Source organism: Tetranychus urticae, chromosome 2, assembly GCF_039701765.1.
Source record: "Tetranychus urticae isolate SD_2017Ah chromosome 2, NJAU_TeUrti_SD_1.0, whole genome shotgun sequence".
Taxonomy (NCBI): Eukaryota; Metazoa; Arthropoda; class Arachnida; order Trombidiformes; family Tetranychidae; genus Tetranychus; species Tetranychus urticae.
This window is the reverse complement of record NC_142959.1, coordinates 22,752,734-22,769,999: the sequence shown is the minus strand read 5'-3', so window position 1 is coordinate 22,769,999 and position 17,266 is coordinate 22,752,734. Positions and strand designations below refer to the sequence as shown.

The 17,266-nt window shown below is 31.5% G+C and overlaps 5 protein-coding genes across 6 annotated transcripts; 2 read left to right on the top strand and 3 right to left on the bottom strand.

Annotated features, from left to right (window-relative positions):
* Window positions 1–129: 129 nt before the first annotated feature.
* On the bottom strand, window positions 130–3,479 carry LOC107368933 (zinc finger BED domain-containing protein 4). The gene is made up of 2 exons (XM_015936825.3): window positions 3,314–3,479; window positions 130–3,036 (listed from the first exon to the last, which is right to left on the bottom strand). The coding sequence occupies exon 2, from the start codon at window positions 2,666–2,668 to the stop codon at window positions 593–595; it is 2,076 nt and encodes a 691-aa protein (XP_015792311.1). The 5' UTR covers window positions 2,669–3,036; window positions 3,314–3,479; the 3' UTR covers window positions 130–592.
* Window positions 3,480–4,878: 1,399 nt separating this feature from the next.
* On the top strand, window positions 4,879–6,702 carry Phb2 (prohibitin 2). Its single transcript, XM_015936932.3, has 6 exons — window positions 4,879–5,082; window positions 5,160–5,241; window positions 5,342–5,546; window positions 5,619–5,912; window positions 6,323–6,400; window positions 6,475–6,702. Exons 1-6 carry the CDS (start codon window positions 4,953–4,955, stop codon window positions 6,583–6,585), a joined length of 900 nt encoding a protein of 299 aa, XP_015792418.1. The 5' UTR covers window positions 4,879–4,952; the 3' UTR covers window positions 6,586–6,702.
* A 363-nt stretch (window positions 6,703–7,065) lies between these two features.
* ND-MLRQ (NADH dehydrogenase (ubiquinone) MLRQ subunit) lies at window positions 7,066–7,953 on the top strand. The gene is made up of 4 exons (XM_015936931.3): window positions 7,066–7,253; window positions 7,323–7,411; window positions 7,507–7,564; window positions 7,645–7,953. The coding sequence occupies exons 1-4, from the start codon at window positions 7,203–7,205 to the stop codon at window positions 7,699–7,701; spliced, it is 255 nt and encodes an 84-aa protein (XP_015792417.1). The 5' UTR covers window positions 7,066–7,202; the 3' UTR covers window positions 7,702–7,953.
* Window positions 7,954–9,814: 1,861 nt separating this feature from the next.
* Window positions 9,815–14,379, bottom strand: Opa1 (Opa1 mitochondrial dynamin like GTPase). Of its 2 annotated transcripts, none has more exons than XM_015936911.3 (16): window positions 14,198–14,379; window positions 13,814–14,045; window positions 13,442–13,638; window positions 13,188–13,376; window positions 12,768–13,109; window positions 12,463–12,693; window positions 12,254–12,399; window positions 11,991–12,171; window positions 11,849–11,925; window positions 11,456–11,777; window positions 11,255–11,363; window positions 11,035–11,174; window positions 10,864–10,947; window positions 10,364–10,480; window positions 10,103–10,307; window positions 9,815–10,026 (listed from the first exon to the last, which is right to left on the bottom strand). In XM_015936911.3, the coding sequence occupies exons 1-16, from the start codon at window positions 14,288–14,290 to the stop codon at window positions 9,962–9,964; spliced, it is 2,730 nt and encodes a 909-aa protein (XP_015792397.1). In that variant the 5' UTR covers window positions 14,291–14,379; the 3' UTR covers window positions 9,815–9,961. The 2 variants fall into 2 exon arrangements, with proteins under 2 accessions (XP_015792397.1, XP_015792398.1); XM_015936912.3 differs by having other exon boundaries at window positions 13,442–13,620.
* Window positions 14,380–15,389: 1,010 nt separating this feature from the next.
* LOC107368959 (glutathione S-transferase 4) lies at window positions 15,390–16,892 on the bottom strand. Its single transcript, XM_015936858.3, has 3 exons — window positions 16,692–16,892; window positions 16,308–16,366; window positions 15,390–15,941 (listed from the first exon to the last, which is right to left on the bottom strand). Exons 1-3 carry the CDS (start codon window positions 16,824–16,826, stop codon window positions 15,494–15,496), a joined length of 642 nt encoding a protein of 213 aa, XP_015792344.1. The 5' UTR covers window positions 16,827–16,892; the 3' UTR covers window positions 15,390–15,493.
* Window positions 16,893–17,266: the final 374 nt, after the last annotated feature.

Sequence of the window (17,266 nt, the reverse complement as noted above, 5' to 3'; positions counted from 1 at the left end):
ATTAAAAAGGACTTTTGTCCATTTTTCGATAGTTTTTCTTGATAATCTCTCAAGATTGGATTAATCCGTAGTTTTCAAGTTTAAATATTTTATTCATGATAATTCGAGAAAGATTTTATCAGTCAATAGTTTATGAAATAAGCTCTCTTTTAATCAGACTCTAATTATAAATAAAAAACAAATGCATATGTGATGAAATGTAAATAATATATGACCTTTTTTTGTACAAAGATAAAATTAAATTAAAATATAGAAGAATTGGGTTAAAGACGATATTCTTATTATATTCTTATTCTTCGTCGACTATATTGATTTATTTTTTGCTTTTCGTTATGTTTTCATGATTACGTTTTCAATTGACAAAGCAAAATTAATCTTATATAAATGAGCAGATATTTTCAGTTTCACAGATGATAAGATGCAATTTATATAAAAAGAACGTGTAAATTACTCTTCATTCAATAGTAGTATGCAAATGATAATGACAAGTTTTTTGTAGGACAAAGGAATAGACAGAAGATCATGAACTCCACCAAGGAGTGAAAAACTTATTGTATAATAAATACACAATAATAATGGACTTCTCATAATTTTATGTAGAGTTCATTGTGCTTATTATTGCTGATTGCTGGTCATATTCATAATGGAAGTCATCTGCCGTCAAAACGTTACCCAAAATGTTTGAATCTTCAGCCTCTGACCGATCTGATTCAGAACCATAAGGTAAATCGGGTATAATTGTAAGTGGGGTTGGTAATGAATGCGATATCTTTGGCTCGTATTGATTTGGAACAATCGTTTCAAGAAGATGTACATTACTTCTGATTGCAATCAATTTATGGTTTCGATTATCTAAGCGGTTTCTCTTTTTTTCTGGTTGATGGCCTCTTTGCATGAGCATTTTATCGACTGTAACATTACAAGATGGAACTGACAGTAACTTAATACCAATTTCTGAAAGATAACGATGTGACTCGTGGCGTCGAATAAATTTCCACCATTCAAGAGGTCCTACAATCTCGGATTGCTTCCAAACCATATCTGATTCAAAATAGCCTGTTTTGGTGGTATAGTTGCTAAAGCTACGGATTAACTGATCAAAAATTTCCGTTTTTGCATTATTCCAAATAACTCGAGCATAATCTAATAAAAATTTTTCCGCACTTTGCAACTCAGGCTCTGCTAGGGTGGTACCTTTCTTTCGAGGGTCCAGTACGTTCGCTAAAAAATATGCGGGACTAATGTCAGTTAGAAATCGTTTTTTTTCCTCAACAAGTGGCAAAATTTGCGGTATTAGCACTGAAAAAATAGCTGTTGAGCCTTGGCACGAAGCGAATCGTTCATGGATACCACGAAACATATCAGGAATATCGGAAATAGGACTATAGTTTAATTCCATAATATTAATGTACTCTTGAATAGTATGAAAAATCATTTTAATATGGTCGATCCTATCCCAAAAGTCAACAGTTAAGATGATGTCACGAATTCTTGCATCGAAAGGAACAGATGAATCCATGGCCATCGAACGAAGAATCTGTTTACCAATGGAAAGTTGATTAATGTTCAGATAAGACGAATATCTAGATTTGAAGTAAAAAGAAGCCATGTTTACTGCACTGTTTGGCACTCCTGCCGATTTTCCAGCCATTTCTTGAAACTTTGGATTTAAAACATGAGATCTTTTAATTTCAGAAGAAATATTATGTGCAACTTGCATTATTTGAGCTATTTCAGGAATTCTCGCAATATCATCTAGTAAAGAGTTGAGACAATGAGCTGCACATCCAAAGGTGAGTAAATGGGGAAACGAAGTGCGTAGTACTTGTCCTAATATTCTCATCTCTGAGGCATTGTCTGAAATAATGGCAGCAAAGTTTTCACTTCCTTTATCTTCGATGATTGGCTTCAAAAGGGTGAAAATATATTTAGCGGTATGTTGATTGTTTTTAGCGTCTATGGATGAATGAAAAACAGGAGATGGAGTACAGATGATAATATTTATAGTGTCATTGTTCAAAACACTAGAAAACCCATCTAGAGCAATAGTCAAACAGTCACTTTTACTAAGATAAGCTTCGGTTGCACTCATAACTTGACGGTATTCATTGTCAAGTAAAGTTGTGTTCAAAACATTTCGTGACGGTAATGCAAAATCAGGTCGAAGGCGGTGAAAAAACTTTTTCCAGTGATCATTGTCAACAAAGTGATAAGGAAGGGAAGAACTATAGACAGCACGTGCAAATAATATTCTAAGCTCTTCTTGTTCTTCAGCTGGATCTAAGTGAACTTTAACAGATTTGTCAGCAAAACTAGAAGAGGCACCCATATCTGGTGGTTTATCCAAAGAAAGTTGTCTACGCTTATTTGACTCCTTGATAAGTTTATCATGAGCAGACAATCCGGACACATCAGGTCTGTCAAGTTCACCGGCTTCCATTTGCCTTCTATGCGTGAACCTTTCATTTTCATTACTTAAGTTTGCTTTGATTTCGACCGGACATAGACTGCATTTTTCGATTAAATGCGCTTTGATTTGAGTTGCATTTCGACGATATCGGCTAGAACAGAATATACACTGGAATGAGTCAGATGATGTTTCATAAACATAGGACCAGACGAGTGAAGATTTTCGACCACGACCAGGAGCCATTTGTGTTGGAGTCATGAATGCTTTGCTTTTGTACGTTCTTGTAAATATATATATATATGTGAATATATATATATAGAATTAAAATTTATAATAACAGAAAAGGAGAAATGTTCTTGTCAAAGAAAATATGTTTAGAAGTTAATCCTCACGATACAGAAGACATGCGAGAAACTGAGCATACTACTCATTAGCAGCTTTCATTCTGTACATTTGCTTTGATCCAAAGGTGAAGAGGGAAAAAAGTGATGCCAATCCAATCAAATTCTTGATAAAACTTTTTATTATTTGGAAAGACAATCTATTATTTGTAAGCGAAAAAACATCCACCAATGAATTGTTAGCCTCGTCAATGTTTTACAAGGATGATTTGAGAAAAGAGAGATCTGTGAAGAAACAAAAACAGAACAAAGAAATGAAAGAAAAGTTACAGCAAATAAATTAATATCTCAAGAATATGATAGGACAAGGAGAAGAGAATGACTAAAGAATGGAATAATAATAATTAAAATGACAACTAAATAAGAATTAAACGAGAAATGATAATTTTATAATAATGTAATACAGAGTTACAACAAACACTGTGAGATAGAAAAAGAGAAAGAGAGAGACAGAGTTTAGTCAATATGATGGACAATTAAATATACATTTATAACTAAATACCTGAAAAATGGTTCCAATCAATATTTAGTCCAAAGGAAAAAAATGTCTCACATTTTTCAAAATATATCTTGATTTAAATTAAGATGTCAATAGTTAATTATTTTAACAGTTTGAGACGACCAAAAATACAAGAAACAAAAAATAAACAACAATCATCAAGAAAACTGCATCTCGTGAAGCAAACTACATTTAACCATAACCAAGAATAAGTAAGTACAGTTGTTGCTATAGTAACAACACATTAAATTGCGAAAGTAAAAAGCAGACAGGGAATAAGGAAAAAAAGCCAAGGGGAAAGAAAAAGCAATATCCATCTTCAAAATTGTTATTACTTTTCATCGTCACTTGTTTTAACTAATATCAGTTGAAGATGATATTGAGAAGATATAAATTGATGAGAGTTAAACTAATTAGTGATCAACAAAAATTTCAAAACTGGAAGACAATTAAACCCAAATAATTATGAAAATTTGACTGAAACTCTTTAACTGTTTACTTTACCAAATTTTTTCTTGCATGTACTCCGTATGTAATTGTATCACCGCCATTATCATTGACATCAACCTGAAAATTAATCTCATCATAACCATCATCTTATGCTAATCAAGGCAAAAAATGGATTTTTCCAAATTTGGAATTTTCATCGAAAAGTTTTCTCCGTTTCTCGTGTGATTTGCTTTCAACTATTCAATGGATCAACTCAATACTTCTAGTCTTCTAATGTTGCTCTACTGCTTAATAATAATATTATTATTTTTGTTATTATTATAGTTATTGTTATTATTATTACAATATTCCTGGCATACAGTGTGTTATTATGCTTCCAAGGTGAAACTTGGTGATTATTTTTTGCCCTACCATTATTATTATTCACATTAATAATATTTTCTCTTTATTATTATTATATCTTTTATTATTGTTATTACTTTTTTCTTTATTGTTATTAGTTTTTCTTTATTATTATTGTTATTAGTTTTTGTTCTTGGCTCTAAGGAAGGACTGGTTCAAATTGTATGACCCTAACAAAACTATTTTCATCCATTTTCTACTTCGCCGTATAATTTGTTACTTATTTATAAATAAATGAATTTAATTATGTTAACTTTTGGGTTTCATTATTCAAGCGACTTTAAATTGATATTCAATAAGTTTGTTACATCAGAACAGTATTTATGAATTTGGTTGATTTGTATTTCGATATTCATTAATGATGTTAATTCGTCTGTTTTTCGATAATTTATGTTCATTGGTTGAGATCAATCAATTCATGGTTTATTCATTGCAAATTAATGTTTGAATAACTTGTACTGTCAAGATTACTGTTAGCAATCTTTGCAGATGAAATTATTGCTTGTAAAGATTTGAGTTTCTCATTAATTACTATGCAATACAGTCTAATTTTTGCTAATCTATTCGGTTTACTTAATCAAAATATAATTTTGATTTGATTAAACTTCGTACTTTAAAGTACGAAGTTATTAATAATTTGAAAGAAAAGTTGGCTAATTTACTTAGAAAAACTCTACAGGATGGCGACACTTTGAGTGATCACATTGTTAAGGTTTAGTCTTCAGTTTGATTATATAACTGCACATTTTGTTTTTTGGATTTTTGTGATTTTTTACTAATTAAAACGAATATGTCTCAACAATTTAAAGATATGGCCAGTAAATTTGGCAAAGGTGGTCCTAAAGGACTTGGCTTGGGTATGAAACTTCTTGCTGCAACTGGTGCTTTAGGTTATGGTTTGACCCAGTCTGTCTTTACCGGTTAGTATTAACTTTTCCTAAACCATGTGCTTTCCTTTAAGAAATTATAAAAAATCAAATTTATTCCTAAAATTCAGTTGATGGAGGTCACCGAGCCATTATTTTTAGTCGACTTGGCGGTATTAAAAATGAGATTTACCCAGAAGGTCTTCATTTTAGGTGTGTATTTAAAACGCATTGTCATTACTGTTGTGTTATTGTCTAGTCAATAACATGTTCTTCTTGAATAAATTGTCATTCTTTTTTCTATATTTTTCAGAATACCCTGGTTCCAATATCCCATTATTTATGATATTCGTTCGCGGCCAAGAAAAATTTCATCTCCTACTGGTAGCAAAGATTTACAAATGGTAAACATTTCTTTGAGAGTCTTGGCTCGTCCTGATGCCCTTAAGTTGCCAGAAATGTATAGAATGCTAGGAACAGACTATGATGAAAGAGTTCTGCCATCCATTTGCAATGAGGTATTTTAAACCATTGGTCTTTATTTTCCAGCATTTTAATTACTTTCTTTTCACTTTCATTTAAATCCTTAGGTTCTAAAAAGTGTTGTAGCTAAATTTAATGCATCCCAGTTAATCACACAGCGTCAACAAGTTTCCCTTCTTGTACGAAAAGAATTGATAGAACGAGCAAAGGATTTCAATATTATCTTGGATGATGTTTCTTTGACTGAATTAAGTTTCAGTAAAGAATATGCTGCTGCTGTCGAATCTAAACAAGTCGCTCAACAAGAGGCTCAGCGAGCTGCATTTATCGTCGAACAAGCTAAACAGGAACGACAACAGAAAATTGTCCAAGCTGAGGGAGAAGCCGAAGCAGCGCTTATGATATCCTTTTCATACTTTTCACAATTTATTTATTCAATTTTTAATTTTTTTTTCATCAGCTCAATTTCATGATGAGAATTTGAAGAAGGCGAACTTAGTATCTTCAGAATGAGAAAGTCCATCAATCTTAACTTCATTCTTCTCTACACGAGAAGAGGGGGTATAACCCTTTTAAAACTTCTTAAATGGAGTTGTAAAAGGTGGACGATAAAAATTGACTTTAGTTTCACGAATTAGTCAAGTTAGTTAAAGCAATGCTACGTTGATTAGAATACTAAGTTGCACAGAACTTTCTCACGAAAGTTATCTTCATTTATTCCAATGATTTAACCTTTAGTAATCTGATTTCAATCTATGTTCAAGTTTTTTCTTTGTCCAAAGGCAATATTTTCCTTAACTCTCTTCTTTACTTAGGTGAGGCCATCTCAAAGGACCCTGGTTACCTTAAATTAAGAAAGATTCGAGCTGCCCAACACATTGCTAAAACGGTAAATAATTTGATTACTGAGTTGCATTCAACTATTTAAAAATTCACTTCTAAAATCATCAACTCTCTTTTTAGGTCGCTGGTTCACAAAACAGAGTCTACTTGAATGCTGGTTCACTCATGTTGAATATTGCTGATAAGGAGTACGATATCACATCGGAGACAATCAAACCCGCTAAAAAATAACCAGAATATGATAAATTAGTTCACTTAATAAAAAAATAGTTTATTCATAGATTTCGAAGAAATGTCAAAATTTTGTTGCAATTCCTTATGTATTGATTAAATCTTTTTTCACCTAAACTGTTCTGCCATATTTCTTTGCCAATTATCATATTAATTTTGCTTGATTATTAATTACAGAGGCAATGAAAGTGTTCAAGTCTATTTCATCAGCTTGTTTATTAGAGCTTGAATCACATTCCTTTCATGATCTAAAAATAGCCAACATCCACTTTCCTTAGATTACTGAGAAACATATTTAATTATTCTAATTTTCATTCCTATCTTCTGATGTGAAACAAATATTATTTTTTTATGCTACTATTGACGCGAATAATTCATTGATGCAATTAAATAATGAAACTGAATTTAAAATTTAGCGCGATATTTGCACCTCAAATGCTGTGAAATTAGCTTTTGAAGTTAAACCTACTCAGTTAACCTTGGCGTTCTCAAAAAAATTTGTGACACTTTGATTACAATTTCTTCAACACTTTATTTATTAAATTGTTTGATTGTAATAATTTTAATTATTTTTCCTCATTAGTTTGTGATCTTGTGAATTCAGCCCTCTTCAAATTATGTCTGGAATAGTGCAGAGCATCATTCATCATTGTAAAAAGACTCCAGCAGTAAGTATTCATTATGCCTCACGTAATATTATTTACCCCATTCAATTATCTGGTTAATTTTTCTTCTAGGTTATCCCAATTGTTATATTCAGCGGTGGAGCTGCTCTAATGGCCGGTTCCTATCTTATGAGGTTGGCTTTACAAACACCTGACGGAGTGTAAGTTGACCATTTAATTTAAAATTTCTTAGGCTTATTTACCTATTGAATCAGGTTTTTAATGAATATTTTCTTATTATCTTCACCTTCATCAGCGGTATTATCAATAGACAAAGGGAACCTCACAATCGGTATCAGAATAAAAACTATAAGGTAAGTTTCGAATATTATAAGATTATCGTTTAATGGCCATACAACCATCTGATTGCAATTTATATTTCCTATCTTTTCAGTTTTTCACCTATTTCGATGCTGAAAACTATGAGCACCCTCGACCACGATACGATTAATTGGAATAAAATGGTGCAGCAAAAATTACTAGCATATAAAAAAATCTTATTAGTTAAAACAATATGTTGTGTACATTATTCTATTATGTAGAGCTGATTTCAATTTAATGAATAAGAAATTGAGTGAATAAGAAAACCAATCGTATATTCAATAAATTATTCAAAATGAGGATAATGGTAATTTTTGATTTTAACAAATTTCATCAATGAGAATAAAAGAGCGAACAAAAATAAAAAATTCATAACTTTGAACTGGTTAATCTTGTTCTTGATTAATTAGCCTTTAATTTAAATTTTATTCTAAAAATTTGGTAACTATCCTTCCTTGCGTATCTTGGACATCTATACATCGCTCTTAGAATCTTCTTTAATCAATTGAGTTTGTGTCTTTTGAAATCACGACTACAGATCCGGAAAAACATGACACTTTGGTAAGTCATCAGGAGAAGAAGTGAGAAAGTAATTAAGGATAGATCAAATTTGGGAATAAGTTTGTCCAGTTGCGGATCTCCAGTAGGTGAAGTAAATACAAAACGATAAGCGAGGAAAAAATTAGGTAGACATCGGAAAATCAAATTGGTTATTAAATTAAGGTGGGAAACTGCTCGAAATAGCGTTCCATCATTCGGTATTCCAATGCCCATCAAAAGAAGTGATCTAGTGTGTAGAAAAGTGTTGTTCAATTCAGCAAGAAGAGCAAACATGAGGCCACCAGTGTAGTGATATTTGTTAATAGAGATGGTCATATCTAAAACACAGACAACATGATGTAACAGGATCTCCGAGCTTTCGGTCCAGCTTCGAGCAAATTCATTTCTTCGCAAAAGGTTGGTTAGAAAATCTTTGATGAAATAGCCAGTGGAAAAGGAAATGACAAGATATGGTAAAAGATGACAATCAAAGACTAAATCAGTTTGAAGTGAAGGGTAAAGAATTAACGAAATGACCAATCCAATTGAACAGAGAGTAGCATGAATCAGAGAAATAATTGTATTGTTGAATTTGCGCCAATTCCACCGGCGTCGAATAGATCTTGTAGATTCTTTTGATGCAAGAACTGATTCTAGAGATGAACGGTAAACATCAAGAGCATTTTCAATTCCGTAAAAGAGGGAAAATGAACCAACGGCCGTGATATAACCATATATCAACCATTGTGGAGGAATTGGTTCATCCGTATTCATCTGTAAATCACTCTGGGATTCAATAGGTGAAGATTAACACTGACTGCATTAACTGTTCTAAACACTTTCACTCTTTCTCACTATCTTGCTCAATACACGAATCCTTTGGTAAATCTTTGCCTTTCTTCATTTCTCCTCTCTTTCGCCACTCTCCTTTTCTCCCTCTCTCTTTCTCCTTCTCCTTCTCTTTTTTATCATCTTTATACTCTTCTCTTAATATCTTTCGAATAAACCAGGAAAACAAGACAATGTCATGGTAACAAAATTCATCTTCCGCAGTTTCTTTTGGTTAATATGGACCAAAATATTGAGCATTCATTTTTATCGCATCTCTGTTTTTGTTGACAATTGAATCAAATTCAGCATTTTTTGACCCGAGTTATTAATCATTTTACTGTGACTGTTCAAATTTCTTTCACCATTATCCAATTGATTATCTAACTTGTATTCCGAATTCTAAGCTTCCAATAATTTGCATTACCATCGATCAGCAAAACCAATATTTTATTTCTTTTCCTGTTTTGTTGTTCTGCATTTTCTCTATAAAATTGTGTCATTCTTTGGACATAATTTTTGTTACTCTTTGTTTTGACTACTCTTTTAACTTAATCATCCAATCATTTGAAGATAAAAATACCTGCCAGCAACAATTCAGTCGATAACATTGAAATAATCCATTTCTTTTCTCTGCTCGTAACTTTATTTCTTTTACCGCTTATTTAATTTTCTTTCTTGCTATTAATACAAAGTTAATGATTATTTCCACGCAATCTAATGATTACACTGACCTTTTTTGAGTAAAAAATAGAAAAGAAGCAAGTTCAATATTATTCAAATAATCTATTATTCTTGAAATGTCTACTCTCACTGTATAACTTAATTCAAGAAATCACTAAAATGTAATTATTCATAAGCAGCTTACATCATCATTACTATCAATATTGATAATTTAATATCAGTAAAATTTACAGTTTATTATGTTTCAAAAATGATAATTTCAATTCCAAACATTGAAAAATTCATTCTCAAATTATGTTGGTCACTATTTCACTTGAACTTAGATGCTAACAAATATCTTATTTTTCTTTTTCCAATGCAGCGATAAATTCTTCTAATTTTTCTTGAATTAACTTTACTCGCTCTGAAAAAAATGCAATAAAAGTATAACAATTAGAAAATAGTAAATAAACTTCAAGAGATTTTAAAGAGATACTTACTCAGTTCTTCAGCTAATTGAACTCTACGTCCTTTTAATAGGCTAATTTTAATTTCTCTATCTTGACTGAAATCATCAAGAACGTCTTTCAACTCTTTTTCTAATCGGCGTCCTTCTCTATTCATTATTTGCTGGCGAAGTGCGTTTGTTGTGGCTGCAAAGGTTTTATGGATACGCCAGAATACAATTATGTCATCATATTTGATCTGTGTGAAATAAAAAAAATGAATCAGATCACGAAAGGGATAAAATCAATACTTACATCATCAACTTCAATTCCTTGTTTGTAAAGGTAGAAGCACTTTTTACACTCTTCACATCTCTCTAAAACCTTTTTGATAAAATTGATTCGGTACAAATGAAACCAAACATCTTTGATCTAAAAAGAGATAAAATAATAAAACCAATTAATGAGGATATACAAATTCAGTTGTTTTGGTGGTTTTATAGTTTATGAATTAGTACAATTCATTGTAAAATTTAATAATTCACATTGAAAAACTTTCAAGTTAAATAGTTTTAAACTTTGAACTTCCAAACTGAAATCAGAGATATTCATGTAGTGCTTTACATGCTTAAGATAAATGGTTTATTAATAATAAATCAATCTTTTAAACTGTTGGTAATTTTTTTTTATTTTGATATATTCATTTTTCAATTTGAAAGACTCTAATTTAAAATAACATATTAATATAATGTATAGCATAAAATTTAGTATAAAATAACTTGTTATAATAAATATTTCATGGTTTTATGACTTACCAATTCGAAAGAAGCCTCCACATTTTGAACTTGAAGGTTTTGTTGAACTGTAGTTAACTCGATCTCATCGAGTTCCGAATGTGACTGAAATGTTAAGAAAAAAATGATTAATGATAAACGTTTTGATTGTGATGGACTTTAAAATGATGATAAATGACTATCGTGCAATACCTTGAAACGTGGACTCTGGAAATATTTTTCAAGCTCATTTTTTACAGCAGTTACGGTATGGTTTTCATTAGATTTGTATTTCCAGTATAACCATCTTTCAGTAAATCCGGGACCACACATATTTTGTAGTGCAATCTCAGCTGTAGAGAAAAAGAACCAATGATTTCAATTCTCGATACATTGTTGTAACATTCATTGAAATTGTTGAACTAGAACTTACATTTCTTAGAGTAATCTTTTAAACTATTTTCAAAAAGGTTTATGGCAATGGTCCATTGATTTTTATCCGGAATAAGATAATCTTCAAGCGCATTGGATTGTATGACTTTCTGTAAACAATAATAAGACATTTCAAATAAATTGATTTCGATCAATTTTTGTATGATATTTTCAATAAAATCTTTAAAATTATTTAGCTTACAAGAACTTCTGATGCTTTAGCTTCCCATTGATGTCTTTTCCAGCTTTCTTCAACAACTGCTGCTTTTAAGTCATCCAAAACGTCATCATGATTTGGATCTGATTTACTTTTCTCGATTAATTTATTAAACTCTTGGACTAGAGCGGCTTTACCAACTTCTACTGATTTTACAGGCAATATATTTTCCACCCAATCTTTTAGCTTAATGTCGACTTTAGTTTTGAAGAGACTTCTGCTAGTCTCTTGCGAAGCAGGCAGGTAAATATTTTCCATCAAATATGAACTACAACTATCCCAAAGCATCTTTGTAAGAACAGTTTCCCTGATAAAAATAAAATTGATATAAGTACGTTCATATTTAAATTTGCAAATCGTTTTCTTAAATTAACTCACCAATGATTAGGACTCAGTTGACTTAAATTTATGATTTCATCAAATAGCTGCGTTTTAGCTTTTTCAAACAATTCATCCTGAACAAAAAAATATTGAATTATTAGTTTTAGTGAATCGGTCTAAATGATTAGCAAAAATTTACTCTATCACATTCGCGCATCCTTGGGAAACTGTTTTTCCATTCTGTCTCTAAATTAAATCTGGTAGCTTTGAATGCATCAGCTTGTTGTTCAACCGAAGCTTTCACCATCCTCCAGAAACATTCGGATACAGCAAGACTCAAATTATGGGTGGTACATTGTGTTGGATTTAAAATTCCTTTTCTGTGAAATCATAACATAAAAGTTTATTAGTTTATTAAGCCCTCTGTATTGTAGCTAAGTGTTGATTCCGATCTTTTCTTACTTGCAAAGTTGAGAATCTTGGAAAAATTGTTCCTCGTATCTTTTGATTGATTCAATCTTTTCATCCTGATCTCCTTTTCCTGTAACTACAGCATAATATCCAAGAGCTTTCATCGGAAACAATTTACCATCTAAAATTTTACGAATCTAATATGGAAAAAATATTTATTTAGAATATCGTCTTTCTTGATAGAAAGTATTAAAACTTACTCTACTAGGATTTGCCATATTACGTTCGGCAAGATCAACCTTGGTCAAAACAAAAATAGTCCGTTTTCCAGTAGGATCCATTTGACTAACTAAATCTGTTACTATACTTCGTTCTGGATCTACGGACCCATCTTGAATACAAAGAATGATTGCGTTCGGATTGCTCATATGAAGTTTGGCTATATCCCTTATAGCTTCTCGTGTGTTTAAGGCCATATCAGACGTAACAGTCTATGTAAAAAGAATGCAAAATTAACTTTTTAATTTAATTTTTTAAAAGATTTGAGTAAAGGTGATTGACTTACGCTTATTATACCAGGTAAATCAACTAAAATCATTCTTAAAATTCCGGGTCCTTGAACTGTTAGGGAAATTACTTCAGGAGAAACTGAAATATCTCCCCGTGTAAAAGACTTCATTCGTATCTCAATTTCTTTTCTAAGTTCTACTAAATCTGGTTCTTTTGTTAAATCATATTCTCTAGGATTATCTTTAAATCTAGCAATATGGTAAGGACCTTCACTTAATGTGACCTTAACAGGAGAACGAGTCATCATTTCACCGGCTCCACGAGGAAAAATTCTTGCTCCAGCAAGCATTTCCAAAACACTAGTTTTACCGGCACTTTGATCACCAATAACAACCACCTTCAAAAAAAGAAAGAAAGGGATAATCAGATATAGTACTAAAAAAGACACTAACGGAATAAGTAATCAAGTTCTTACTCGTGGAAGATGATCTTGTGTGTTGTAATTAACATCATAGTCGGATAATTCGTCTAGAATATCAGAATACATATCAATGAGAGATTTTTGAATTTTCTTAATCTTGGAGTCAGTTTTCTTAAGAAGAAGTTGTCTTTTCAGGTCTTTATTCTCTTTTTGCAGTCTCTCTATTTCCCTTTGTAATTTAACCTGCAAATGTTGGGCAAAAAGCGAGTTAGTACATAATCAAATGAATTATCAATAAAACGAATTACTTGAAGAGAAATAAGCTCGTCCTGTAATTTGGCTATCCGTGCCGCATCTCGTTGAGCCCTTTCATATGCTTCCGAAGAGGTTGATGTTGACGCACTTGAGAATTGATGAACTTCAGAGATACTTTTATTGCCTGCATGGTCTGAAGTTGCGTCATCGGAGGATAATAGCTGGTTTTGTCCTACAAGAAAATTTAATTCTAATGTATATTCATATAAATGTTAGAAAATAAAAATTAAAAATGCATAACAAACACAAAAAATGAAATGGAATTGCATATAAAGCAAGCAACAAGGTTGGTTATTCGGGACTTGTCAATCGTGGCAGGAAGAAGGGCAATTAAAAATACAAATTGTTAAAGTCGATGAACTTACTTTCAAGTTCTGCTTGATGAGCAGTTCTTGCTTCTTCAATCCAATGATTTAGCAGGTCTAGTCCATCTGATGCTGATGATGATACTTTACTTAGCCAATTGCTTCCTTCGGATGAAAATTTTCCAGCAAGTTCTTGTAAAGATTCTCGATATTTATCAACCTTTTCCGAATCTGGTAATGCATCAGTAATCCATCCAAAATCAGGTACACCATCTTTAAATTCTTTATATTTCTACAATGATGAAAGAGATATCATTATTTTTCAATGAGAGACCATGAAAATTTAAGTCTAGTGTTGTGAATAACTTAAAGAGTATAAAATTATCATTTAGAACAATTAGATATTCTTTGCTAATCAAGCTATCAAATTTTACAAAAACTAACCTTGTGAGCCTGGATTCCCCCTCCAACTGCAGACCCAAGAACAATGTACCGAAGACGAAGAAGATTACGAGCAATTCTTAAAATAACAACCATATTAAATTAATTATTTCTACAGCATTATAATCATTTTTCATACTAACTACTAATGTAAATACAAAAAGACACTTGTATACCGCTTTCAATAACAAACTTATCAGCTGTTTAAGTTTTCTGCATGTGGGATTCGATATATCGAACTCAAATCAATTTTTTGCGAAAACTTTCAATTTAAAAAATTCAGCTTCATTTAATCGCATTTATTTTTCCAGAACTAAAGGTATTTTTCATATTATCTGTTGTGAAATTCTTCAAATCATTTAATTAATGAGTTTTATCTTAAACAAAAATCTTAAGACAATTTTACGCTTAAAATGTCAGGTTCTGTATATGGCCGATACACAGAACAAGGTGCTGTACTGATTTTTTCTCATGGAAGTGTAAATTTCAGTTTAATTTTTGTCAATATCCTTTGATTGGAACAATTAATGTCCTTAGCTCCCTTTTTTATCACAGCTTTCATTGTAATTAGTTTATTACCATTATTTCGTCTAAATTATTAAATCATATTTGCTGTGAATTTCAAACCTCAAACTCAACCTTACAACCTTGTTAGCTGAATTTATAATATTTAATTGTACCCTCTTTCAATAATACAGAGTACTGCTTCTTTAATTTACCCCCAGTCTCTATTTTCATGTATTTCTCGGAGATCTGAATTCTGAGATGATTTTCTGTGGATGTAACTGGATCATGATTTTGCCTATGCTAAAGTTTCGCTCTTGAAATCATTCCGTACGGGCGAAATTTTGACATTTTGACATTACCTTTTACTTTTTATAGATTATCGGTTTAAAAAGTTTGCACTTACTATTGATGCTCAATAACACTTAAAGTTGGGTGAAATAACTAACGAATGAGTACCATTATTGTAAAGTAAATGCGATGTTATCAGTTAATCATAACAGTAAATATTTCTTGATAATTTTAATCAGTGATTGATAACTTATTAATAATAAGTTATTATTGCTAGCCAGATCAAACCAGCCTTGACATTTTAGATTGCTAACTTGCAAAGGAAAATTTCAGTGCATACTTTCCGACCTGATTTGAAAGCACTCGAAAGCAGTTTATAATGATCAGAATCCGTAAACAATTCAATCAATAATTTGTTAATTTTAAAAAAATTATACATATTTCTCTATCATATTTGACAAACCAGAGGGTGGATGATAATTTAATAACAATCGATCAATTCATTTAAAGTTTACTTTGAAGAAAATCTCGAAATTCCTTGACAGGATCAGTGACCAACTCTTTCCACCAGTCAGCGTAGTTAGTTTCCAGTTGCTTCAACCAACGGTCAACATTTTTAAATGAACTAAGATCTAAGTCTGTAGCTTGAGCAGTCGTTATGCTAGTCATTACGGTGAGATCTGCCAAAGTAATGGTATCTCCGCACAGGTACTTGGTGTCTGCAAGGGCCTCATCCAGAAGCATAACCTTATCCAAGAAAAGTTTACCAACTGCTGGATCTGGTTTGATTCCTTGGCGTACAATAGGAGTATAGTAGAAGTAAAGTGTTGAATAAAGTGAACCAGTATCCCAGTAAAGCCATCGATCGACAGTTGCACGAGCTTTAATGTCTTTTGGATAAAGACTACTTTCAGGTTCATACTTGTTGATCAAATAAGTCATGATTGCCCGACTATTCAGTGGAGTACACAAAAAGAAGTAATGAAACAAATTGATGAAAGAAACTCAGTCTCGTGTTCATTGTTTTGAAAATTTAATTTTACAAGCAATCTTGATCTTTGTTGGCAAGAAATATTTTTAACCTTTTTTAATAAATTTTAGATCCTTTTTCAGATTTTGCCTAACCAGGCTTGAAAGCCCTGAATCTCTCAACGAGTGGCTGTTCAAATGTGAAGAGAAAACTTGGGTTTCATTTTTGATCGATTCTGAATATGTTGTGTTTACATTGTGATGCGATCAGCATAAAAAATGATTAAATTATATTCCCTGAACTAACGTTTATCAGATAGGTCATCATCTATTATCTCAAGTATCTCACCTTTCCCACAAACCAAATCCGTCATCGACCAAGGTTGGAATACAATGGAAAGGGTTAATCTAAAAGAAAATAAATATTTGTATTTTATTGATGAATTTATATCACTTTTATCAAAATATATACTAATTTTCAAATAAATTGACCAGTCTATTTGCTTGATAAAGTATGTTATCATTTACATGATCAAAATCAGAAAACAAGACAGAATCGAAAGAAATGTTTTCATTTTTATTTCAAACTTTAATTGATAGAACGGTTACTGTTATTGTTGACTTTTAAGGCAAGTAAAAACAATCAAATTGCGTTTTTACTAATGAAAATACCATTGGAAATTCTTTAAGGTCATCGAATTTTAAAATTAGTTGACAAATTAAGTTGACATACCTTCAGAAATTCAGGACTTGTGTAAACAGTTTGGTCCATAACGCGTTTCTCAATATGAAGGTTAAGGATTTTAGCAACCATCATTACTTGTCGGCAAGGAGCAGACATGGGAACTTGATACAGTTCAATCACCATTTTTTAATTTCAGTTAATCAATCACAAAACCAAAAAAATATATTTATGCTTTTATTAGCTGTTGAAATTATGTTTTAACCAACATCTTATATTTGGGTTTCTTTATATGCGACAGCTGCAAAGCTCCACCTATGCTGGATCAGTTTACATTAATCAGATTAATTGTGACTATCAGATGAATAAAACAAAATCTAACTGAAATTATCATACCAATGAGATCCAAGATAATGAGAGTGCCTTGAAATAGCGATAATAACAATAATACTTTTAGTTCGGAAGTATATTTATTATTTAATGCATCGAAGTCAACCTAACGAAGTTCAAATTTGCTTGAGCAGTTCTTACTTCTTCAATCCAACGATAAAGCAGATCTAGTCCATCCGATGCTGATGATAATACTTTGCTTCCTTCAGATGAAATTTTTCCAGCAAGTTCTCGTA